Source organism: Ruditapes philippinarum, unplaced genomic scaffold, assembly GCF_026571515.1.
Source record: "Ruditapes philippinarum isolate M1 unplaced genomic scaffold, ASM2657151v2 ctg6022_1_1_1_1, whole genome shotgun sequence".
Classification (NCBI taxonomy): Eukaryota; Metazoa; Mollusca; class Bivalvia; order Venerida; family Veneridae; genus Ruditapes; species Ruditapes philippinarum.
The window spans coordinates 36,301-63,401 of record NW_026866757.1 but is presented as its reverse complement, the minus strand read 5'-3'; the positions used below and the strand labels follow the sequence as shown (position 1 = coordinate 63,401).

At 32.7% G+C, this 27,101-nt stretch overlaps 1 protein-coding gene across 1 annotated transcript; it reads left to right on the top strand.

Annotated features, from left to right (window-relative positions):
* The first annotated feature begins 14,724 nt into the window (after window positions 1-14,724).
* Window positions 14,725-25,893, top strand: LOC132733576 (uncharacterized). The gene is made up of 7 exons (XM_060720238.1): window positions 14,725-14,883; window positions 15,696-15,780; window positions 16,398-16,642; window positions 17,139-17,274; window positions 19,225-20,955; window positions 21,786-21,895; window positions 24,977-25,893. The coding sequence occupies exons 2-7, from the start codon at window positions 15,702-15,704 to the stop codon at window positions 25,148-25,150; spliced, it is 2,475 nt and encodes an 824-aa protein (XP_060576221.1). The 5' UTR covers window positions 14,725-14,883; window positions 15,696-15,701; the 3' UTR covers window positions 25,151-25,893.
* The last annotated feature ends 1,208 nt before the right edge of the window (window positions 25,894-27,101 follow it).

Sequence of the window (27,101 nt, the reverse complement as noted above, 5' to 3'; positions counted from 1 at the left end):
TTAGTTGTGGGGGTTTTATTTTAGAAATTTTCAGTCGCGTCCATATACTGCACCATTTAGTAAGACATTAATTTTCAATGAATTACTGGAAAAACAGTTATGTTTACCAAACGTTTGCCATTGGAGAACATTTAATATGTTAATGAATTGGAAATCGAAAAAGTTATTTTGTATTAAACAAAGTAAATATACTTGGCTTCACAAAAATGTTGACTTTATGAAAAAACAATTTACCTACATTTCTCTTGATATTAATATAATATAATAAGTCTTATTAAATATGCATTTCTATTAATTGATTAGATATTGAATATATAATTATTAAAGTGAGGAGCTCTATTAAACTGAGATAAAAAAAAAAAACCTCACATAATTCTTTTTGATGAATGATGCAAGTAAATGGTCAATAAAGTTACAAAACTTAAACAATAATTATTTTATTGGTAAAAAAGACAATTATATGAGTATTCGTGAGGATGCACAACATTAAAATTGAAAAGTACAAAACAAATTCTCAGTCGAGTTTACAGAAATAACGGCACTGCCCATTTTGTATATGAAATGTGTGTAATATATTAAGTGTGAAATTAATTGAAAGAAGACATCGAAAATTAGAAACTTAAGTTTGAAGTTTAAGGACCTGGAGAAAGGGTGATACCTCGGAAGCATTAATCACATCAAAATTACATGAAAATTAACGGCTCGGTTTGATTGAGACTGTAGATGAAGGATAATGAAAAAGTGCATCATCCCTCACGGAGAAAGGGTGATCCCTAAGATTCATTAATCACAACAAAATTACATGACAATTGCATACTCGATTTGATTAAGACTGTACATGAGGAATTATGAAAAGTGCAACATTCTTCATGCTCTCTAGCACCGGCTCGAGTGGTACTCAATTTTTAACACTTAAATAGTGCTTGACTCAATGATATTAATCAATGATCCCGAAGGACCAGAAAAATAAAGCAACACTGAATTGAAGTACGGGGCAATGTTTTACAGATGCCACACGACAATTGACACCTGCTGATGGTGATGTACAAAGATCTGGAGAAAAGGTGATCCCTCAGAAGAAATTAATCGTAATCAAATTACATGACAATGGCATACTCGATTTGATTGAGACTGTATATGAAGATTAATAAAAAGTGCAACATTGTTTATGCTCCCTAGCACCGACTCAAGAGCTACTCAATTTTCAACACTTAGAAAGTGTTAGAATCAATGATCCTGAAGGACCAGAAAATGGTAACAACACTGAAGTGAAGTACGGTGAAACAATTTACAGCTGCCTGTGTAACCTGCCACACGGAACTTGACACCTGCTGCTGGCTGTGATGTATAAAGATCTGGAGAAAGGTTGATCCATCTGAATCATTAAAAATTTAATCATAACATAATTACATACAAATTTCAGACTCGCTTTGATTACGTTTTGCAAAAATTCTTTCAAAAGATTACTTGTAGTAGAAACTGATGACATTAAACATGTGGTCCATTTTACCTGTGTAATAATAACGTAGTCGTCCCTCAATTCTGGCCAGAAAGCAAAATAAAATTTTGAATTAAGACTATTGTAAGATATTGTATTGGTTTAAATGTGTTAAGAAATGTGAATTTTATTGGCAAATCGGCAAATAAACAATACCTTTGGCAATTAACAGAGTATCATGACAAATATGACCAAAAGTTAAATAGTTACAAACATTATATCATATAATATATAACAAAAAGAGTACAAGAATGAAACTAAGAAGCAGTTACATATTCAAGAGACTGTTGCCTCAACTTAAATGCAAAATGAACATAGTGAGCACATTTAAGAATAAGCTTTTTATTATAAGTGGACAATATAGTCGAACATTTTTATATATTAGGCCATGAAATGTTTCCAAAATATTTGGTTCTTATAACAGTATAAATCGGGCAATATAAAAGGAAATGGTATTCTGATTCAATAGAATTATATATACATAATTTACATTTGCGATCATTTCTATCAATTTTAAAAAATCTTCCAGTTTTTATTTCTAACTTATGCGAGCCTAGTCTGAAACAAGCAAACTTTTTTCTTGGCACATTATTTGTAAAAACATCAAGATATTTTTCATAACAAAAAGAAGTTTTAAATTTTGTGTAATAATCAAGCTTGGGCATATTGTGTATAGAAGTATTCAAGTTCTGTATATATTGGTCACGTTACGTAGAGGCTGCTTTAACATTGGCATATAATTAGAATTTAAGTTAAAGTTACGCCAAATATCACTACAACCTAAGCTGTCTATCAATCGTTTTATACTACTTGCCAAGTTACAATCAGCATTTCTATTATTCTGGTCTATACATTATGTTGTACATTGGTGAGTCCTGGTTATTCATAATTTTTAACCAGAATTTAAGAGTTCTTTCTTTGGAAATAACAGAAAGAGGAAATCTTCCTAACTCACCAAACACAGCAACATTTGGTGTTTGCTGATGTACACCAAGTTTATTCTTGCAAAATTTAACACGAATTGTGTCTATTTCTTTGCAATCGTAAATATAACTAAATACCTGATCTATTTTAATTGAAACAGTCAAACAGGATGCTAAACGCTTTTCGGTCTCACTGCCATTCATGCTCTGTTTCTTGTAGCAAAGAGATATAATCACATACATTGTAACAACGTATTGGCGATGAACATGTATATATGATTGTGACAAATAAAGTCTTTGTTCTGTTCTGTTCTGAATTATTTTAATTGAAGCAAATGAACAGGCTGGTAAACGCTTTTCGGTTGCACTGAAATCATGCTCTATAGTCGTATTTGAGCAAGAAATACAATCAGATTTGTATCAAATAACAAAATAAATTCAAATTTATTTTCTGTATTTTAGTAACAAATATATAGCACATACATATTCAATAACAATCAATTCAATTACACATAATATAACTTTTGCACGTAAATCATATCAATGTTTTCTAAGAATTGATCAAATCATGTCAGTCAAAATCACTGTTGAGTGAACCCCTTCCTTCGTCACTGTCTTCATTACGAACAAATGTATTCATAAAACTGTCAAGTAAATCATCTTCAGTTATTCTAGCATTGAGTTTATCTTTAAACAATGTACGTTTGAGCTCGTTCAGTTTGATATAAGTGTCTTCAGCATAACTCTCAGAGATATTCCGTTCTAATTCATACACACTGTCAGAACAGTCACTGTCATCTTCAAACGCACTTTCCTCGTCTTCTGTGACGTCAGTATCGTAGAGAATACCTTCATTCAGTTTATCATTCCTTGTAAAAGACGCGTGTTCTTTTCTTGTGTTACTAACAATAAACGCTACATTCATATCGTAAACATCGTCAGAATCTAAGTTGGAATTCATGCTTTCTTCACCATCACCACGTGTTCTTTCCGGAAGTTGAGGGTCAAAATCAGAGATATCTTCACACCCGACTCCGCTTGTTCTAACTGGTAGGTACATATCATTACACTCTGATCCATACGTGTCGTTATTTTGTATCGAATCGTTCAGATATCTTCGTAAAAGTTCCCTTTTAGCTAAGGCTTCCAGTGGAATGTTCTGTTCTATAGAGATTACGTCGATAACAGATATGTTTTTGTTATAGAAATCTTTCTTCACGTTGTTGGTATTGATGTTGTCACAGAGATACGTTTCATTCTTTTGATGAATTTTCAATTCGCATTTCGCTTTCGATGATCTTAAACGTTGTAGTTTTTTCACAGTGCGTTTTATCGACACCATCTTTGATTTCATTTTTTCCATGTTATTATCTCAAAGTCAGAATTGTTCAAGTTTAAAACTGTTGATGAATCTAATTTTCTACTTTGAGGTTCAATAACTTGATAATAGTAGTTTGGTTTTGTAAAATCAAAGCAACTTTGATGTCGAATTCATGTTTGTTTCCTAATTTATATTCTCAATGTTATGGTATATGGACATGAAAGACGCGTGGCGACACACTTTATGATTAACACTTTCTATTAATTAGATAATTGTTGTGCGTAATTATAGTAATTAGTAGAAATGCTAAATTTAATTGATCAATTTGTAATTGCTGCATTCTTATGAAAATTTATTACACTTATTTAATACTTGGTGCACGTGTTTGCTACGTTTATTAAAGTAAATCGCTGTTAATTATATTTCCTCTAGGAAATCAGTATTTGACCTAAATTAACACTATTGGCATGCACATCAGACTTATATTTTTATGGTTTCTACCTGATTATTGACTTGTGAACATACATTTGAAAAATATGATTAAGAAAGCAGTTCTCACAATGAATTGCTTTGATTATAGCACAAACTGAATATTATACACGTATATAACAACTTAAATTAAATTATTTGAAGTCAATAACTGTTGCATACTTTAAAAAATGGATAAAAAAATTGATAATAATAATCAAGGATTGCTTACATTAACGTGCTAAAACAGCACTTCAGTGTTTTGAAAACAATGATGATCTAACACGAATAAAACAATATTTTAAAATATGAAATAAACAAGTCTCTCAATGATTTTTCGATGGAGAGACTTTTTTTTAATTTATGCACAGATCTTCATCCGAGGGATTTTTTAAAAGAAGTTGTTGCAATTTAGATACCTTAAATGATTCGGTACAAATTGTCTAGAATGGATTCTGCCGTAACGAGATGACACTCAGTGGTGCAGATAAATTTCTGGGTGGATCTATACTTGGCATAGTTATTATGTTACTGTTATTGTAGCCATGGAGTTACGACAGGTTAAGGAAACAGAATAAATTGATAAATTTTCAGAATGTTATGACGACATATTACAACTTTGTAAAGTCAGTGCTTCCAGTTTATATGCTATATGTAAAAGAAACAGTGAAATTACGAGAAGAAGCCGTACGTTATCACGATCAGACCGGTGGAAAATTATTTCGCTTCGAATCTGTGACGCGTATTTCAGAAAAAGTACAGAACGAAACATCATAAAATAAAATCCTGTGTGCCCAGGAAATTGTAGAGAAGGTTATTACTTGTACCTTTACACTAGAACATCACGAATTTCAGCGTCATATTAATTGTTACTTTGTTGCCTTTTGATGGAAAAAGCTTATTTTGTGACACTGTTTTATAAACAAAAAAAGTAACTTTAAGGGAGATATACATCTTTTTGAAAAAAAAAACATCCTGTGTGAATTTTAAAAAACAGACTCATTTATTAGCTTCAAGACTTGTATAATTATATTCTGAATAAAAGATGTTTTCTGATGGCATATATGTTTGAATGATTTTAAAGGTGGTAAAATATTTTCTTTTCTTCTTAACATATTTTGTCATTCTGTTTAAGTTGACCAATAGGATCACATGTTTATGAAAATTTTAATTTTCTGCCCGCCCCATCCATTTAACATTTAGGTACATTTGTTGACTGGTGACCAGTGTGACATTGGTTAATTTTTACAGTAGTTCAATGTATTTCTGTATTTCCAGCATGTGTATGTACTGTAGGTTTATTCATATTAATGCCTTCTTGTAAGATATTATTTTGATGATGTATTTGCCTGAAACTCATTGAATCTCAGGAAAGGCTAAATCTTGCAAGCAGGAATTGGTAAGTCTTGAAGATTATGCTACAAAAGAGGTGATATGAAAGTCTTTGAGTAGGATGCGCTTTATGGAGAATATTATCTTTGATTGATTTTATCATTATAATTGTACATGTAGGTTGACTAACAGAGCATTTTCCATTGTATTTGGTGACTTATAAATGCCACATACTAATAATTTAATTATATATGATAAGGATATATGATATGTGATCCTTGAATGAAAACTTAAAGGCACATTATGCCTCAGAAATGAATAAATATTTATCACTTTAGTAAGTTTAAACATGTATTTTACAACATTAAATAATGGTTTTAGAGCATGTTACATGCTTGTTACCTGAAGAAAATAGCGCGAACTGTAACATTATAAGTAATAAAAGTAGCAAAATGTAAACGACTTCCTTACAAAATACTAAATCACTATACTTATTGCCAGAAAGCAACAGAAGATTAAGGAAGTTCAGGTAATTGGCCAATGATTCAATTGTGGAAAACTTTAAAAGAATACAAAAGATATATGAGATTTTGAGAAATAAAAATGAAAGTTTTTCTGGGGCATAATGGGCCTTTTAAGCCTAGCTAAAAGGACCGTTGTAACACTAAATAACACGAAGAAGGCTATGCTGCATTCGACCCTAAACCCTTCCTCTTTTATGTTTATTCTTGCCTGTATCTGCCATACAGTAATCAAATCTATACAAGTACTACTGATAATATTACATCATGTATTAAACTTTATCATTCTGTAGTGTCACATAACTATATTTTGTCTATCTATTACCTCAGAAGGACATACTGAAAATAAGTATACTTCTTACTGTGTAAACTTTGTATTTTATCTTCTATAAATAAAGATTTTATCATTCTTCTTCTTCTTCTTCTTCTTCTTCTTCTTATTATTATTATTATTATTATTATTATTATTATTATTATTATTATTATTATTATTATTATTATTATTATTGGTAAATTATTCCTGTATTTTGGAAAACATTGGATTGTAACAATAGGTTATGATATTGAAATCTTTCAGGAATATTGTGCTTAGGGTGTTAAGGGTCAGACCAGGGACTGAGAGTACTGAATTTACAAAAAGATAAAACAAAAAGTTGTTTTCATATTCTTTTTTTAAATTCATTGGACCAAAAAAATTTTCTTTCTGCGAGCAATGATAGCACAATTTCAGCAATAAACACGGATCTGCTAAACAACGTTAAAGTTCGAGTGTTTGTTGAAATAAGCTTAACATGAAAAAAACAAAATTTCAGTCATAAACTTACCGTCAACAGCAAATAGCCATTTTTATGCACCGCTTCTGCGACGAATACTCCACCACTGCTGCGATGGACCCACCGCTTCTGCGAAAGCTATGGCCAGTGTGGAATTGCACAGTAATAATCACTGCACTTTGACAAAAGATATTACCAATAAATTTATTTAATTAACGACAAGATAAGTTCAATTTTTTTTAATTATTGTAATATAATAAGTGTAGCACATATATATTCATTAACAATCATATCAACAGCAAATTATATGTAGCATATATGTTATACAAACAACATATCAATAAATTAATAATCGTCCAAATCATTCAAAATCACTGTTCACTGAACCCCTTCCTTCGTCACTTTCTTCGTTATGAACAAATGTATTCATAAAACTGTCTAGTAAATCATCTTCAGTTATTCTAGCATTGAGTTTATCTTTACTGAATATACGTTTAAGATCTCTCAGTTTGATATAAGAGTCTTCAGCATAACTCTCAAAGATAGTCCGTTCTAACTCGCAGATACTGTCATAACAGTCACTGTCATCTTCAAACGCACTTTCCTCATCTTCTGTGACGTCAGTATCGTAGAGTATACCTTCATTCAGTTTATCATACCTTGTAAAAAGCGCGTGTTCTTTTCTAGATCTATTAACAATAAACGCTACATTCATATCGTGGACATCGTCAGAATCTAAGTCGGAATTAATGCTTTCTTCACCATCACCACATGTTCTTTCCGGAAGTTGAGGGTCAAAATCAGAGATATCTTCACACCCGACTCCGCTTGTTCTAACTGGTAGGTACATATCATAACACTCTGATCCGTACGTGTCGTTATTTTGTATCGAATCGTTCAGATATCTTTGTATAAGTTCCCTTTTAGCTAAGGCTTCCAGTGGAATGTTCTGTTCTTTAGAGATTACGTCGATAACAGATATGTTTTTGTTATAGAAATCTTTCTTCACGTTGCTGGTATTGATATTGTCACAGAGATACGCTTCCATCTTCTGATCAGTTTTTAATTCTTCTTTCATTATCAATGTTCTTAAACGTTGTAGTTTTGTCGCAGCGCTTTTTATCGACGACAATTTTGATTTGATTTTGTCCATGTTCTTCATCTCGTGATAAGAAATTATCAAGATTATCTAGAATAATTTGTGAATTGTATTTCAGTTTAAAGTTCTGATAATATGATAGTTCAAAACAACTTTGATGACGAATTCAAGTTTGCTTCTTAATTTATATTCTGAACGTCATGGTATATGAATCTGCAAGAAAACCTAGGACACACTTAATGATTAACACTTAACAATTAGTAATTAGTCTAATTTATTGATCAATTAGTAATTGTTACTATTAGATGTCAATTATATAATTGTTGCGCGTGTCTATAGTGTTAATAGGTGTAAAGCAGGTTAAATCTGTTACTGGTGATTGTATTTCCAGGAAATAATTTTTATACATAAATTAATACTATTGACACATGCGGCATAATATAATTAATAATATATATTTTTATAATTAAATGTGACAACGCGTGTTATTACTGATAATTCAGTCGCGTCCATATACTGCACCATTTAGTAAGACATTAATTTGCAAAGACAGTTATTTTTAATATGTTAATTCTAAATATGCTAATTCGAAATCGAAAAAGTAATTTTGTATTAAAGAAAGTAAATATACTTGGCTTCACAAAAATGTTAACTTTATGACAAATCAATTTACCTACATTTCTCTTGATATTGATATAATAAGTCTTATTTAATATGTATTTCTATTAATTGATTAGATATTGAATATATAATTATTAAAGTGAGGGGCTTTTTTAAACTGAGATAAAAACTCAAATAGTTCTTTTTGATGAATAATGCAAGTAAATGGTCAATAAAGTTACAAAACTAAAACAATAATAATAGTATTGGTAAAAAAGACAATTACTAGTATATGAGTATTCGTGAGGATGTACAACATTAAAATTAAAAAGTACAAAAAAATCTCAGTTTAAAGAAATAACGGCGCTGCCAATTTTGTATATGAAATGTATGTAATATATAAAGCGTGAAATTAATTGAAAGAAGACATCGAAAATTAGAAACTTAAGTTTGAAGTTTAAGGATCTGGAGAATGGGTGATACCTCGGAAGCATTAATCACAGCAAAATTTCATGAAAATTGCAGACTCGGTTTCTTTGAGACTAAAGATGAGGGATAATGAAAAAGTGCATCATCCCTCACCTCCTGCAAGCACCGGCTTGATCGGTACTCAATTTTCAACACTGAAATTCTGCTGGAAACAATGACGAAGGATCAGAACAAATATAACAACACTGAAGTGAAGGCAAATATTACACATGCCACACGGCACTTTAAGCCTGCTGATTGTGATGTATAAAGATCTGGAGAAAGGGTGCTCCCTCAGAAGCATCAATCACAACAAAATTACATGAAAATTGCATACTCAATTTGATTAAGACTGTACATGAGGAATTATGAAAAGTGCACCATTCTTCATGCTCTCTAGCACCGGCTCGAGTGGTACTCAATTTTTAACACTTAAATAGTGCTAGAATCAATGATCCCGAAGGACCAAAAAAATATAGCAACACTGAATTGAAGTATGGGACAATGTTTTACAGATGCCACACGGCAATTGACACCAGCCGATTGTAATGTATAAAGATCTGGAGAAAGGGTGGTCCCTCAGAAGATATTAATCGTAACAAAATTACATGGCAATGGTATACTCGATTTGATTGAGACTGTACATGAGGAGTAATGAAAAGAGCAACATTTTTCATGCTCCCCAGCACCGGCTCGAGAGGAACTCAATTTTCAACACTTAAACAGTGCTAGAATCAATGATCCTGAAGGACCAGAAAATTGTAACAACACTGATGTGAAGTACGGGGAAATTTTTTACAGCTGCCACACGGAACTTGACACCTGCTGTTGTGATGTATAAAGATCTGAAGAAAGGTTTATCCATCGGAATCATTAAAAATTTAATCATAACAAAATAAAATAAAATTGCAGACTCGCTTTGATTAAGTTTTGCAAAAATTCTTTCAAAAGATTACATGTAGTAGAATTTGATGACATTAAACATGTGGTCCATTTTACCTGTGTAATAATAACGTGTGTTATTTCAAGTTGTTTTATTTTATAGTCGTCCCTAAATTCTGGCCAAAAAGCAAAATAAAATTTTGAATTAAGAATATTGTAAGATATTGTTTCGGTTTAAATGTTTTAGAGATTATAACATTTCATTTCAGTTTATTGGCAAATCGGCAAATAAACATTACCTTTGGCAATTAACAGAATATCATGACAAATATGACCAAAAGTTAAATAGTTACAAACATTATATCATATAATATCTAACAAAAAGAGTACAAGAATGAAACTAAGAAGCAGTTACATATTCAAGAGACTGTTGCCTCAACTAAAATGCAAAATGAACATAGTGAGCACATTTAAGAATAAGCTTTTTATTATTAGTGGACAATATAGTCGAACATTTTTGTATAGTAGGCCATGAAATGTTTCCAAAATAATTGGTTCTTATAACAGTATAAATTGGGCAGCATAAAAGGAAATGGTATTCTGATTCAATAGAGTTATATATACATAATTTACATTTGCGATCATTTCTATCAATGTTAGAAAATCTTCCAGTTTCTATTTCTAACTTATGCGAGTCTAGTCTGAAACAAGCAAACTCTTTTTCTTAACACGTTATTTGTTAAAGATATTTTTCATAACAAAAAGAAGTTTTAAAATTTCTGTAATAATCAAGCTTGGGCATATTATGTATAGAAGTTTTCCAGTTCTGTATATATTGGTCACGTAGAGGCTGCTTTAACATTGGCATATAATTAAAATTTAAGTTAAAGTTACGCTAAATGTCACTACAACCTAAGCTGTCTAACAATCGTTTTATACTGCGTTCATTGAACGCCGCCTTTCCTTGTCGATCTTTTTATCATATTTTATACTGCTTGCCAAGTTACAATCAGCATTTCTATTATTCTGGTCTACAAACATGTTGGTGAGTCCTGGTTATTCATAATTTTTAACCAGAATTTAAGAGTTCTTTCTTTGGAAATAACAGAAAGAGGAAATTTTCCTAACTCACCAAACACAGCAACATTTGGTGTTTGCTGATGTACACCAAGTATATTCTTGCAAAATTTAACATGAATTTTGTCTATTTCTTTGCAATCGTAAATATAACTAAATACCTGATCTATGTTAATTGAAACAATCAAACAGGATGTTAAACGCTTTTCGGTCTCACTGTAATCATGCTCTGTTTCTTGTAGCAAAGAAATATAATCACATACATTGTAACAACGTATTGGCGATGAACATGTATATATGTTTGTGACAAATAAAGTGTTAGTTCTGTTCTGAATTATTTTAATTGAAGCAAATGAACAGGCTGGTAAACGCTTTTCGGTTGCACTGAAATCACGCTCTGTAGTCGTATCTGAGCAAGAAATATAATCAGATTTGTATCAAATAACAAAATCAATTCAAATTTATTTTCTTTATTTTAGTAACAAATATATAGCACATACATATTCAATAACAATCAATTCAATAACACATAATATAAGTATAAATTTTGCACGTAAACGATATCAATGTTTTCTAAGAATTGATCAAATCATGTCAGTCAAAATCACTGTTGAGTGAACCCCTTCCTTCGTCACTTTCTTCATTACGAACAAATGTATTCATAAAACTGTCAAGTAAATCATCTTCAGTTATTCTAGCATTGAGTTTATCTTTACACAATGTACGTTTGAGCTCGTTCAGTTTGATATAAGTGTCTTCAGCATAACTGTCAAAGATATTCCGTTCTAATTCACATACACTGTCAAAACAGTCACTGTCATCTTCAAATGCACTTTCGTAATCTTCTGTGACGTCAGTATCGTAGAGAATACCTTCATTCAGTTTATCATTCCTTGTATAAGACGCGTGTTTTCTAATGTTACTAAAAATAAACGCTACATTCATATCGTAAACATCGTCAGAATCAAAGTAGGAATTCATGCTTTCTTCACCATCACCACGTGTTCTTTCCGGAAGTTCTGTTTCAAAATCAGAGATATCTTCACATCCGACTCCGTTTGTTCTAACTGGTAGGTACATATCATTACACTCTGATCCGTACGTGTCGTTATTCTGTATCGAATCGTTCAGATATCTTTGTAAAAGTTCCTTCTTGCCTATGGCTTCCAGTGGAATATTTTGTACCCTAGAGATTACGTCTATAACAGATATGTTTTTGTTATAGAAATCTTTCTTCACGTTGTTGGTATTGATGTTATCACAGAGATTCGTTTCATTCTTTTGATGAGTTTTCAATTCGCATTTCGCTTTCGATGATCTTAAACGTTGTAGTTTTTTCACAGTGCGTTTTATCGACACCATCTTTGATTTCATTTTTTCCATGTTATTATCTCAAAGTCAGAATTGTTCAAGTTTAAAACTGTTGATGAATCTAATTTTCTACTTTGGGGTTTAATAATTTGATAATAGTAGTTTGGTTTTGTAGATTCAAAGCAACTTTGATGTCGAATTCATGTTTGTTTCCTAATTTATATTCTCAATGTTACGGTATATGGACATGAAATGCATAATTATTCGCGACACGTGGCGACACATTGTATGATTAACACTTTCTATTAATAAAATAATTGTTGCTCGTGATTAGTAATTAGTAGAATGGTAAATTTAATCGGTCAATTTGTAATTGCTGCATTCTTATGAAAATATAACACTTATTTAATAATTGGCGCACGTGTCTGCTGCGTTTATTAATGTAAATCGCTGTTAATTATATCTCCTCCAGGAAATCAGTATTTGACCTAAATTAACACTATTGGCATGCACATCAGACTTATTTTTTTATGGTTTCTACCTGATTATTGACTTGTGTACATACATTTGAAAATATGATTAAGAAAGCAATTCTCACAATGAATTGCTTTGATTTTAGCACAAACTTAATATTTTACACGTATATAACAAATGAAATTAAATTATTTGAAGTCAACAACTGTTGCGTACTTAAAAAATGGATAAAAAATGATAATAATAATCAAGGATTGCTTACATTAACGTGCTTAAACAGCACTTTCGTGTTTTAAAAACAATTATGATTTAACACTAATAAAACAATATTTTAAAAAAATGGAATAAACAAGTATCTTGAGCAATGACTTTTTGATGGAGAATTTATGCACAGAATCATCACCCGAGGGATTTTTAAAAGAAGTTGTTGCAATTGAGATACCTTAAATAATTCGATACAGATGGTCTAGAATGGATTCTGCCGTAACGAAACAAAATTTATCTATCAGAATGAACGGTATAGAATGTGAACACGACTCATTGATGTTGACGGAACTTCCGGAAAGAACAAGTGGTGACGGGGAAGACAACATAGCTTCCTACACAAACTCTGACGATGCTCTTAATCTAAATACGGCATTCATTCTAAATGATTTTTAAAAAAATGAAAAAGGGGAGCGGTGGCCTAGGGGTTAAGGTGTCTGCCTCATAACCCAGGGATCATTGGTTCGAGCCCTACTCGGGTCAAGACCATGTTTCTTCATATGACACCAGAACTGGTTGGTTCCAGGAAGATCACTATAATTTGCAAGAACTTGTTTCGCATCGAGCTCTAATAAATATGTTTAAACCAATGATGAATTTCATTAAAGGAATTCTCAGTGGCCTTGACGTGACATATTCAGAAGATGACGAAATTTAAGTGCGTTTGAAGCTGACAGTGACTGTGTATGTGAATAAGAATGGAATATAAATAAGAGTCATGTTAAAGACATAGACAAAGATAACAAGATAAGATGTTATCTATATCTTTGCTAGAAAGATAAGTACAAGTACATCAAACTCTGAACGTGTTATATACTGCAATTTAATCTGAAAAAAAGCACATAAAAATGACACAGACAGACTGATAGGCGGACAGATATCCAAGTGATATCAACAGACGGTAGGATTTTGAAGTACAACACCAATTAAAACTAAGATGTACAGGCAAATCTTAATGTGTGAAGGCTACTATTTCTTGAATTCGGAAACATTGTGTCTATAGATGTATGGGATAGGACATGCTCTATTTTGAAAATCTTGTCGTACAGCCTGACCGAGATTCAAACCTGGGACCCTCTGAATACCGTACTGCGGCTCTACTAACTAAGCTATCCGGCCGTCTACAAACTACCTCCCCTCCCCTAATTAGAGAACAGTTCAATACCGTGACATAATCATTTTCGGAATAATATGGGATTCGAACAAAACACAACTGTGGGTCTCCTGAAGAGTTTTTCAACATCATTTTTACCCCATCTTACTACTATGTTTACCTTTTAGCCCTAATTGTTCTGGAATTTCATTCACACACACATTATCAGGAGATAATTTGGTAATCTGTTACTTGTCATTGTGGGAGGTCTGTAAAAATCTGTACGACAAGATTTTCAAAATAGAGCATGTCCTATCCCTTACATCTAGACACAAGGTTTCCGAATTCAAGAAATAGTAGCCTTTACACAGTACATCTTAGTTTTAATTGGTGATGTACTTCAAAATCCTACCGTCTGTTGAGGCCTTTAGTAAGTCTTTGTTTTTAAACAGATATTATTTATTCTGGCAAATATTATCTTATGCTTCATATACTTCATATAGCGCATTTAAAGCGCTCGAGGTTACTTCCCTTGATGCGAATATTTTTAAATATTACTTCCCTTGTTCCGCATTAAAATTTATGGATTAGGTCTGCCTATACAGGTGACAAATACACAGGTAAAGTAGGTCAATGGTAGTAGGAAATACCTGGATAATGACATCAAAGATGGCTGCCGTCAAAAAATATATTGTTTTGGTTGATTACTGAATAAAACGTAAAATGTACCGATTGGTTTACGGACATTAGTGAAAAGAGATATAAAACATTGTAAAAAGGTAACTTACCTGAATGAAATTAAATAAATGATCAAGGTAAACTTTTGATAATAGAGTTAAAATTGTCAAAAAACACTTTTCAGCTGTTCATTTGTTTACAACTTTTTTACATATTGATCAGTCTGGGTACAATTTAAGTGCCAATTTATGGATACATATCATGACTTTATATACAGTACATATTATTATTTATAAAACTTTAATGATACAGTCAGTGTAGGCAATCGGAATCACCTTATGAAAAGCGTTATTTTTGCAATATTTTTGGAGTGCTTTAGGTTGTAACATGATTCATATACATGTAATCTAATAGTAACAGGTGTCATTTCTTTTCTCTTCTAAATATCCCAGAATTGTCACACTGTTTACGAAAGTTTTCTGGAAATCTTGACATTTAATACTGATCAAGAAAAAATAGAAATCAACAAGAAAAAAAGTTAAATTTATTAATTAGAAAAATATATAGACAAACATAAAACAGTTATTATAACGACAAAAAAATGTCATTTGAAAATATGAATGACTTCATGTAAAACAAAGGTTATAGATCTAAACAACTTGTCATTCAAGTCGTTCTGGATCACTCGAAACATATAAAAATGTAGATCCTGTTGTTTTTTTAAAACGTACATCAAATGATTCTTTTGTCTATTATGTAAGCAGTAGGAATGGAGCATTTTGTTTTTATTGATGAATAAAAATTAAAGGATGTGATTCGCATTGCCTGAGATGCAGATTTGTCTACACATACTGAAACATATAAAATAACATGCCAATCAGTTTTATATACTATGTTTTACTTTTTTATTTAGTAGACCATGTCACGCAGGAAGAATAATTTCTTTATCTTGCTGATGATTATGATATCATGGGAAGTCAAGGCTCAGACCAGAGACTGTAAGTGTCATATTCTTAAAGCACAATAATGCTGTTATTTCAAATAATTCTTTTATCACCAGAAATATACTACTAAAATTGGGGCGTGGCCGAGTGGTTAGCGCATCAGACTAGTAATCTTAGGATTGCTGACTGCATGGGTTCAAATTCTGTCAGCCGGGCAAGCCGTTGTTTCCTTGAGCAAGAAACTTTAGATTCATTGATAAGTACGGATTCTAGAGGGTTTCAATAGGCTTATAGCTAAAATTTAAACATTCATTTAAATTTATCCATTTTAAACAAAGTTTGTTTAAGAAATACATTGTAGATGGTCGTATTTTTAGGCAATTATTGAACCTATCAGTTTAAGTTTTTGAAGCTATTTGTCATAAAAGTTATAACTGCTTCAAAAAAAAAAGGTGTTAATAAAGGGTGTTAATATAGACAGTATAACATTCTGAATCTACTAAAGGTTTTGTGCTTCAAACCATATAAATGATAAATAAACTATACATTAATAAATATTTGTTTGGCTTGTTTGTTTATGTTCTCATGTTCTTCAAACTTGTAACATTTTATTTTGCATAATCAAATTATCATATATAACACAGCTTCATACAAGAAATAATATTTTTCAGTGTTTATGGATTCCCCTACAGCATGCGGTAAAACATTCGCAGCAGGTGATCGAGAAGTGTTTCGTGTAAAACCACGAGGTACAGTTGGTGTATCTAACCCTACAACAAACTGTGTTGTGTACTTTGAGTCCAGTCAAGCGAGTTCGAACTACAAGTTTGAAATTGTGGTAGAAGCGGCTTCATTTCGTGACTGTGGTCTTCAGTTACGTATATTTGATGGCAAGGGCACTGGTGGCAATTACCTGGTTAGAAATATTTAGTTCTCATTTAATCCTTGAGTTATTACAATATAGTTTAATATAGTCCCTTTACAGGTTATATCAAAATTAAAGCAAATTGTAAGCAGTACTGTAGGGAAAGATCCAGGTTGCCGCTGTTAATATAATAAGAGTCTTAAGGATGTCACAGAATCGTAGTTATTGGAAAGCTTCCTTTTAGTCTGGGGCAAGGCTAAAACTCAAAAGTGTTAAGGAGTATTATATTATTTTAAGTCAACAGCTTTAATGAAACTGTCATAGAAGTCCCGTATCATAATTAACTTCATGTTATTTTAGAAGAAAGAGTATTATTGGTCCAAATTGTTAAGGGGAACCAATACTAGCAAAGCTGTCATCATTTTAGCTTAAACAACAAAAAGGAACAGTTTTATTATTGTAAAGTGTTTTGCTGTGTGGCCTAGGATTATCTCCAGTTACAGAAGGGAATAATGCCATGTTTGATAATTATTGTATGTCATTTCAGCGAGTATTGGGCTGTGGTTCAACAACCTCTACTGCACAGTTCTATTCAAAGGACAGGGCAATGTCTCTCATGTTGACTCGAACTCAGAACCAGTATTTCTTCGGGAGTGATTTCCAGCTCAAAATACAGCTTTACTGTAAGTTTGATTAGATCTTCAAATTGTGCTTAAATTCTTCCTCACAAGTTTGTTATTTTAGCTTGACTATTCAAAATATGTTGGGGCTATCCTGCTCACCTGGTGAAGGCATCAGCATAAAGTTAAAGTTTTACTTTCTTGTATTTTGACAAAACATGACGTAAACTGTTTTGGTGCAACATATAACCAAACATTTAAACCAGACAAACAAAGTTTTCTTGTACAACATTATATCTATTCTAATTTCTAAATGAGCATTATAAAGAAAGTATCCTTAGTAGTCCCCTACCAGTTTACCGGAGGGGACTTTAGGTTTACCCTCCGTCCGTCTGGCTGTCTGTTTGTACGAACCCAGAGGTACATGATTGTGTGACTTGGAGAACAATGGGTGACAGTAAATTTTCTTTGTTCTTTGATCCTTTTTTACTTGTGTGTATTTTTTTAAGCCTTGTGTGACTAAAAATGGCCAAAAAGATCAAAGGAAAAGTCACATAAGTATCATTTTGTGAGTACGTCCATCCGTCCGTCTGTCAGTCCGTCCACAAAACTGGATCCCGCGATAACACAAAAAGTACTGAAAATATTTTTATGAAACTTGAAATATGGGTAGATGGCAGTATGGAGATTATGCATGTCTTTTTCTTTTCTTCCTATGTTGAAAATTCTGGTTGCTATGGCAACAAATAGACTGAAAATATGGCAAATTTTACACATAAACTGGATCCAGTGATAACGCAAAAATTACCAGAAATATTTTTATGAAACTTGAAATATGGGTAGATGGCACTGGACTGGAGATTATGCATGTCTTTTTCTTTTCTTCCTATGTTGAAAATTCTGGTTGCTATGGCAACAAATAGACTGAAAATATGGCAAATTTTACACATAAACTGAATCCAGTGATAACTCAAAAAGTACTGGAAATATTTTTATGAAACTTGACATATGGCAATGGGCAGTCTGAAGATTATGCATGTCTTATCTTTTCTACCTACATGTATTTTGAAAAAATTGATTGCCATGGCAACAAATAGGCTTAAAACATGGCAAATATAACAATATTTGTGATTAGTCAAAAAGAGCTGAAAATTTTTATGAAATTACATCTTTATTAAATTTTCAAGACTTATCTCCTCTTTAAGAATTTGCTTTTAAAAATGTTATATTTTGGTAATAGGGATGTTTCAAATATTAACTTTAGAGTGTCCTTCAGTCCGTCTGTCAGTCTGTTCATAAAAACTGTTTCCTGTGATCACTTTTAAAGAACTTTTCCAACAACTTTACTTAAAATAGAGAAAAATTGAAACATTAGTGAATGGCCAATGGCCCTTCAGAATGTTGCTGGGGTTCTAACCGACAGGGAACTTATAGATTGCTTGCAATACTATGATAATTGATTGTTTCTCTTTGCAACTGGTATATTTTCTATTATCATAATAATAGAGAACAGTTTTGCTTTTGAGTAAATGTTAGATATGCATTTACTGGAATAGTAATAAACTTTGAAAATATTGTTTAACTTAAAACTAATCCATGATTTACAAAAGAAACAAATTATGAACTTTATCGTTATTGTTCTCTTATATATATACATGTACTTAACTATGCATCACATAAATGTAATTTATGTGCAGAAATGTAATTTAAGCCATTCAATAAAAAACAATATTACACTAGTGAAATAACTAGTGAAATAACATGACTTCATGTTATACAAACATAGCATAAAATCACTTTTAAAATGTAAGTGTTACTTTATATATGCATCAGTGAGAAAATGATTTTTTTACTGTAAATAGTTTACGTATGTGATAAATAGAATATTATATTGATGTAGGTTTGTTACAAAATTTATTCAATTCATTGAGCCAGAGGCTTACTAATTTGATTTTTATTCAACTTCAGTATTGAACTTACACTTATTCATAATCCTTAATATTTTTCCCACAGATGACAGTGAGGGTGCCGATGAGTATATCGGAACATATAAATTCCCGGCTGGAGCTATTATTGGTATAGTTCTTGGTGTAATTGTAATAATAGCTGCAGCCATTCTTCTCGGCTGGTGCTACAAAAATGGTCGACTACCAGGCCTGAATCCTTACGACTATCCTGCACCCACTGTTAAAGCTAGCACTGAAAACTTATCTCGATCAGATGCCCTCGATACTGCTGCCTCCAAAAATGGAGGATTCGTGGCATGGCATAATACAGAGGGGAAAAATATTGACTCAAGAAGCAATTTCGACTTGGATGATTCGAGAATTTGGGAGTCATTGACTAGTGTGAATGCAAATAATACAAAGAAAGATAATATAAGACCAGTTGGAAGGAACAATTTTACTGGTGACAAAGGTGTTTCGTCACCATATGATAATAATAGAAGGGATAATAATACAAAAAGTTTTCAGAGACTTGACCCCAATCAGTTGTCTAATTCACCTACTACAAGGATTAGAGGTCGTAATGAAATTCGACCACCAGACAAAAATCAAAATTTTGACAATAATAAAGACACATATCATACAATTAATGACCTGGAGCGAGAAACAAATTTAACCTCTGGTCAAAGGTTATTGAGGGGCAAAGGTACTTTTGGTGCTGATAATGATGGAGATAAGAAGAGAAATTCCGCGGGTGTTTTTGTAAATCCAGATAAAGAAGGATATATGTATGATTATGAACATGTTAAAAAACTTGCTGGTGACAGTGAAAACGATTCAAAACCAAAAACTCAGGATTTCGCATCGGAGCTTCAATCAGCTATAAAGCGTGTGAGCTTAAGACGGCAAAAGTCTGAGAATCAAACAGATAGTGATGGTCAGGGTTTGTCAGGTAAGGAAACTCAAGAGGAATCGTCTGAATTTAGTAGTAGTGCTGCATTAAACAAACAAACTGATGGTGAGATGACTGGTCCAGATGCTCACTCTTCCCCAAAACCTAAAAAAAAGAAAAGAAAAAGTTCTAAGGAGAGAAAATCTCCCAAATCACCTAGAAAAAGCAAGAAGTCAAGTAAAGACAATAATGAGGACAATCTATCCAAATCACCTGATTCAAAATCTAACAATGTTGAAGATGATGAAGTGCCACCAGAGCTTTATGCTCCAATATTCTCAGATGATGAACAGGCCCAGGATGCCGCACATCAGTACCAGCCTGGTTACCAAGGCAACTATCAACCTGCCGTACCATTTGATCCCAGATATCCAATGGGACCTTACCAACCAAATATGCCTGGGTATCCACCTGGCATGCCATATCAGCAGGCCGGTCAAGCCCAGTGGTATGTCGAAGCAAATCCTAATGGTCAACACAAAATGGCCTTTGCCATGACAACCCACAGTCAAAGTGACGACAGCATGAGGGATAACCTTGCCCCTAACTATACATCCACTCCTTACAACCAAAATTCAAATAGAAGACCGGGACCAAATGACATGTCTATGGTACCAGCAGGGACAATTCTTGATGACCCAAGGCTACCAGAACCAGGTACTTCTCTCGTAAGGTATGATGAGGACCCGCTTTCTGGTGTTAAAACATCACAGGTGGTGTGGACTGATGCGAGGAGAGATCCCACTGACCCTCCCCCAGACTCTAGCACACAGGTTACTAGAAAAACTATAACTAGAATAACCACTAAAGCTACACAAGATGAGCTCCCAGATGCTCCTAATCCTAGTAAGTATCTTGTTTAGCTGTTGGTGGTAAGATTTCATGTAAAAAGTAAGATGGTCATAAAAAAATCATATACAAAATGTAGTTCAATATATTCTGAAATAAAACTACTTGGGGTAACTCTTTGACCATGGTATTGAAGGTTTGTATGAGGAATCCCTTGACCTTCACCTTAATCTTGATCTATGGAATTTGACATTTGTGTCTTTTATTTGCTGAATTCCTTTGTGTTAAAATAATCATGTGTCTAGATTAAAGATGATTGGTGACTTCTCTGGTACATTTGATCTTCCTCAATATCAAAACCTGAGTATTGTTTAGCTTTCAATAGGCTAGCTTTACATTAAATCTCACATGTAAGAATTTGTGAAAATGAGCTTGTAAGGTTTTCCTTATTTAGTAAGGTGCCATTAAGATTAAGCCTTGAAGAATGTAATGTAATATCACCTTCTGTCATAGATGAAATCTATTGTTTATTATTCTCTCTAGATAACAGATTGTGTAGCCATCACTGCTGTTGGTTTGAATCCCTACACAGACTTGGATTCTTTCATGTGAGGAAGCTATCTTGCTAGCTTACTATACATGGGTGGTTATACTGAGTGCTATTTTGTGCCTGAAATAATGCAAAAGGGGCACCTGAGCTATTCCTTCACCAGTATAGCTGGAAAGTTGCCATCTGACCCAAACAGTGTTGGTGCAATGTAAAACTCAACCAAAAAATAAAGAATAAAAAGAATTTAAAAATGTTTTCTTTTTGTTTAAAAATGACGGTGCATTTACTGTTAAGTTATTTATTTAAATTATTAAAGTATATTTATGTTTTACACCAGGTTTACAAGATATGTCATGGAGAACAGCTCAGGGAATCCAGGAGTCAAGGGGCCATGAACCACCATTTATGTCACCTACAAAAAGTGCTTACCATGCAAATGCTTTACAGGTAATTCTAGATATTAAATACATTCTCATTATTACCTTGAGTGTCATAAAAATCTTATTTCAAGCTTTTGATGTACAAATATGCCAATTTGCAAGTTTTTAGCTTTGGAAACATATCAGTACTGGTGTAATAAATAAGGAAACAATTGGTTACGTCTTCAGTATGGCTTAAACTATGATTAAGACATCTTATTCATGATCCAGGCATCTTAATTGAAAAACCTTGTCAAAAAACATTTAAATACATTTTGCAAAATGTTTGACATTTTTGCTGAACAAATATTTTTAAGTAAATTGTGTTCATTATGTATATAAAAAAAATCCACATTAAAAGCATGCTGAAAACAAAAATCCATTTTAATATCATTCTATTCATATCTTTAATTTTGAGGCATTTAATACTCTGTTCTTTTTTTTAGCTCACCTGTCACTTTATGACAGGGTGAGCTTTTGTGATCGCTTTTCGTCCGGCGTCCGTCCCGCGTCCGTAAACTTTTACTTTAAATGACATCTCCTCATAAACCACTAAGCCAATTTCATCCAAACTTCACAGGAATGTTCCTTTGGTGGTCACCTTTGAAAATTGTTCAAAGAATTTAATTCCATGCAGAACTCTGGTTGCCATGGCAACCGAAAGAAAAAACTTTAAATATCTTCTTCTTAGAAACCCAAAGAGCTAGATCTTAGATATTTGGCATGAAACATCTTCTAGTGGGTGTCTAATAAGTTTGTTCAAATAAAAGCCCTGGGATCAAAATTGGCCCCGCCCCAGGGGGTCATTGATTTTCCCTATATGAAAATAGTAAAAACTTAAAAATCTTCTTTTAAAGAACCCAAAGAGCTAGAGCTAAGATATTTAGCATGAAACATCTTCTAATGGGTGTCTACCAAGTTTATTCAAATAAAAGCCCTAGGGTCAAAATTGGCCCTGCCCCAGGGGGTCATTGATTTTCCCTATATGAATATAGTAAAAACTTAAAAATCTTCTTTTAAAGAACCCAAAGAGCTAGAGCTAAGATATTTAGCATGAAATATGTTCTAATAGATGTCTACCAAGTTTGTTCAAATCAGAGCCCTGGGGTCAAAATTGGCCTAGCCCCGGGGGACAATAATTTTCCTTAAATGTGTATAGCAAAAACTTAAAAATCTTCTTCGAAAAAAAAAAACGGCTAGAGTTTAGATATTAAGCATGAAACATCTTCTAGTAAGTGTCTACAAAGATTGTTCAAATAATAGCCCTGGGGTCAAAACTGGCCCTGCTCTAGGGGTGTCATTGTTTTTAAATATATATGTAAAGAAAAAACTTAAAAAATCTTCTTTTAAAAAACCCAACGAGCAAGACCGTAGATGTTTAGCATGAAACATCTTCTAACGGGTGTCTACCAAGTTTGTTCGAATAAAAGCCCTGGGGGTTAAACTGGCCCCACTCTGGGGGCCTATATACAGGTGAGCGACTTCAGGGCCATCATGGCCCTCTTGTTTTTTAATATTGAAACATTTCTATAAAAGCTATAAAAAGTAAAATAACTTGTTTCTATAAGCTTATGGTTGACTCTCCTAAGAATTGTTTTTGTTACATAAATATTGTATGTAAACAGAATTAAACTTTCTGAATATAATATTATTTTGCTATTTTAACTTTGGCTTGAACATTTAAGCAACAATTTCTTGCATGTACCATTCACTTTTAAGAGATCTACAAGCATAATTCTTTCATACTTGCATTTTTGGTCGGGTTGCACTGGTGCAAACCCGGGTTATAGTATGGTGAATGTCGGGCGGCGGGCGGGCAGTGGGCGGCGGGCGGGCGGGGAAAAACTTTTGTAACAGTTTTCTCAGCAACTTCTTATCACAGCCTCTTGATATTTGGTATACAGCATCAACACATGGTCCCATACCGTGGGATTTGATTTCAGGTCTGTCGCTCATCCACTTCCTGTTTGCCAACTTAGTTAAATTTTCAACATTAATGGTCAATGGTAGGAAATTTTCGTAACAGTTTTCTCAGCAACTACTCATCACAGCCTCTTGATATTTGGCATACAGCATTGACACGTGGTCCCATACCGTGGGATTCTATTTCAGGGCTGTCGCTCATCCACTTCCTGTTTATCGACTTAGTTAAATTTTCAGCATTAATGGTCAATGGTAGGAAATTTTCGTAACAGTTTTCTCAGCAAGTACTTATCACAGCCTCTTGATATTTGGTATACAGCATCAACACATGGTCCCATACCGTGGGATTTGATTTCAGGTCTGTCGCTCATCCACTTCCTGTTTATCGACTTAGTTAAATTTTCAACATTAATGGTCAATGGTAGGAAATTTTCGTAACAGTTTTCTCAGTAAGTACTTATCACAGCCTCTTGATATTTGGCATACAGCATTGACACATGGTCCCATACTGTGGGATTTGGTTTCAGGTCTGTCGCTCATCCACTTCCTGTTTAACAACTTAGTTAAATTTTCGACATTAATGGTCAGTGGTAGGAAATTTTCGTAACAGTTTTCTCAGCAACTACTCATCACAGCCTCTTGATATTTGGCATACAGCATTGACACAGTGTTGCATACGGTGGGATTAGATTTCAAATCTGTCACTCATCCTTTTCCTGTTTATCTACTTAGTTTAATTTCCGACATTAATGGTCAATGGTAGGAGGAAATTTTTGTAACAGTTTTCGCAGCAACTACTTATCAAGGCTTCTTGATATTTAGCATACAGCATTGCCTCATGGTCCCAAACTGTGGGATTTGATTTCAGGTCTGTCGCTCATCCACTTCCTGTTTACCGACTTAGTTAAATTTTTGACATTAATGGTCAATGGTAAACATTTTTTGTAACATCGCAGCCTCATGATATTTGGTATACAAATGCAACCCGGCCTTTTCTATCTTTGACCCATTTTTAATTAATCTATTTAAAATTCAAACAATTTTGTAAAGTACAGTACAGAGGCTCTGTATATATATCGCTTTATTAACTTTAAGTTTAGTCATTGAAATACATGTACCGTATATATTTTAACACAGGTACCGTATATATTTTAACACAAGTACAGTATATTTTAACAATTTTCAGTATGCTACAGAGACACCTGAACGGTCAAATGCTGGCTACTATATGGGTTCTCATCACAATGCCCCACAGCCACGTTCATACTTGCCAGCATCCACACCTGTAATACACGAAGCACCAAAAATGAACAATGCAATAAAAGACAGAATTTTACTACCATCACATTCTGAGCCTTAATCACAGCTTGCATTGGATGTGTTATGTTTATGCATTATCTCCCCTTTCCAGTTTTTATGGTTCATTTTTATATAAATTCTGCTTCAATTACATAGGAATTTCATTTATGCATTATCTCCTCTGTTCATTTTGTAGGTCGTTTTTGGTATTTTCTTTTCATATAAATTCTGTTATAGTTACATGAAAATTTTGTATATGCATAGTCCTGCCTGTCCATTTTGATTTGTTTTTTGTTCATATAAAATCTGCTATGATTACATACAAATTTCTTGTAGTTTCATGAAATTATGTGGCAGTTCTTGAATTATGTGTAAATTGAATTCTTTGTTTTGATTTTTACCTTGGATTCTTTATTTGCTTATTTCTAAATCATTTTTAACTGTCTCTTTTGGAGTTCTTGAGTTTTCACTTCCAAAATGGCAGCCAGTTTTGAAAAGGGTGTTAAAATTTATTTTATTCCACAATATATTATGATAATATTAGATGGAAAAGTGCTGCAATATTCCAAAACATTAATTATAATCCTAGGTTAGTAATAAAGAGTAGTAAACATTCACTGAAAATTTTTTAAACTGTTTGTCATATTGTAATTAAGTTTGTCATTCATGAATGCAATTTTTTATTATAATTTGATCATAGGTTTAAGGGACTTCACAAAAATATAATGAACTAATGTAATATGTTTCCACAGGAAAAAAAAGAGAAAATTAATTGATAACTTACTTAAATTTTACTTTCTGAATTTACAGAACAATGTGATTGTTAAAGAATTATGTTGTTGTTGTTTTTAAAGAAAATAGTTTATTTTTTGAATGTTGAATATGTGCTGTATGGTTTATGACCTATATTATATGACTCAATTTGCATTTATGATTTGTAACCCTAAAAACACGGTACATTTCAAGCGAGAAGTTCTGGTATCTTTGAATTGGAATCAGATTTTATCCAGTTTGCTGTCGGAGGGTTACCAAGGTAACATCTCCTGCCTAAAATACTGTCTGCAGGGGGTTTCTTGCATGTACCTTGACATATGGAAAGTTACCATAGAAATCGAAAACAGTATCAATTATACTTAAGATATAGGTATATAATATTTATGTTGACAAACTAGGTGTTATATTGTCAAATGGCACCAACACCATCTGTTAAGAAAGTTAGTGCTGTTTTTACACATACATGTATTTTCAATGATCTCTTTGTGTATAAAGAAAACATTTAATACATATTTTTATCAAATTTTTCCAACTATTTTTTATTAGTAATTTTTCTATGCAAATTGATAAGGAGTTTTTATATGTCATGTGTCGCGTATAAAGAACATTGTATTTTAGACATTTTCAATATTACTTACATGATTTCATGTTAGCAAACTTTCATTTTTTAAAAGAAAGATTTTGTGTTGATAGTTTCTCTGAATTCATTCAAGGACAAATGTTCATGTCAAAACAGGTTTAAAAGTTGGTGTACTGTGAAAATCATGCATTTTGTCATTAATCTATATTTTATCTAATTGTAAATTTAATGAAGGTCATATTTTTCGTAAAATTTGTATAAAATAGAACTCTAAATTCCTGATACAGATTTTATTGTAATTATATTATCTTTCAAAATGTTTTCTCAGTAGTTAGTTCAATTCAAAGTGCATAATATTTCAAAAGGTTGATTTTAAGTTTAGAGAAACAACCTCATAAGGTCATTACATGTAGTTCTAGGCTAAAGAGATAATCTTGTCTGAAATGTACTTCATGAGAATGACAACAAGTGGTTATCTGTTTGTGCCGCTAGTATAAAGTCATGTCACCTTGCTCATCCTTTCATCATCATAAAGTAGGCAGTGACGACAAGGAAGGGTAACAGTGTGAGTGAGCCCCTAGTATGAAGTGACAGTTTGGAAGACAACCCTTTGCTTGGCACAAACAGTCATATCAAGGCAACCTTACCTTTTCTTGTT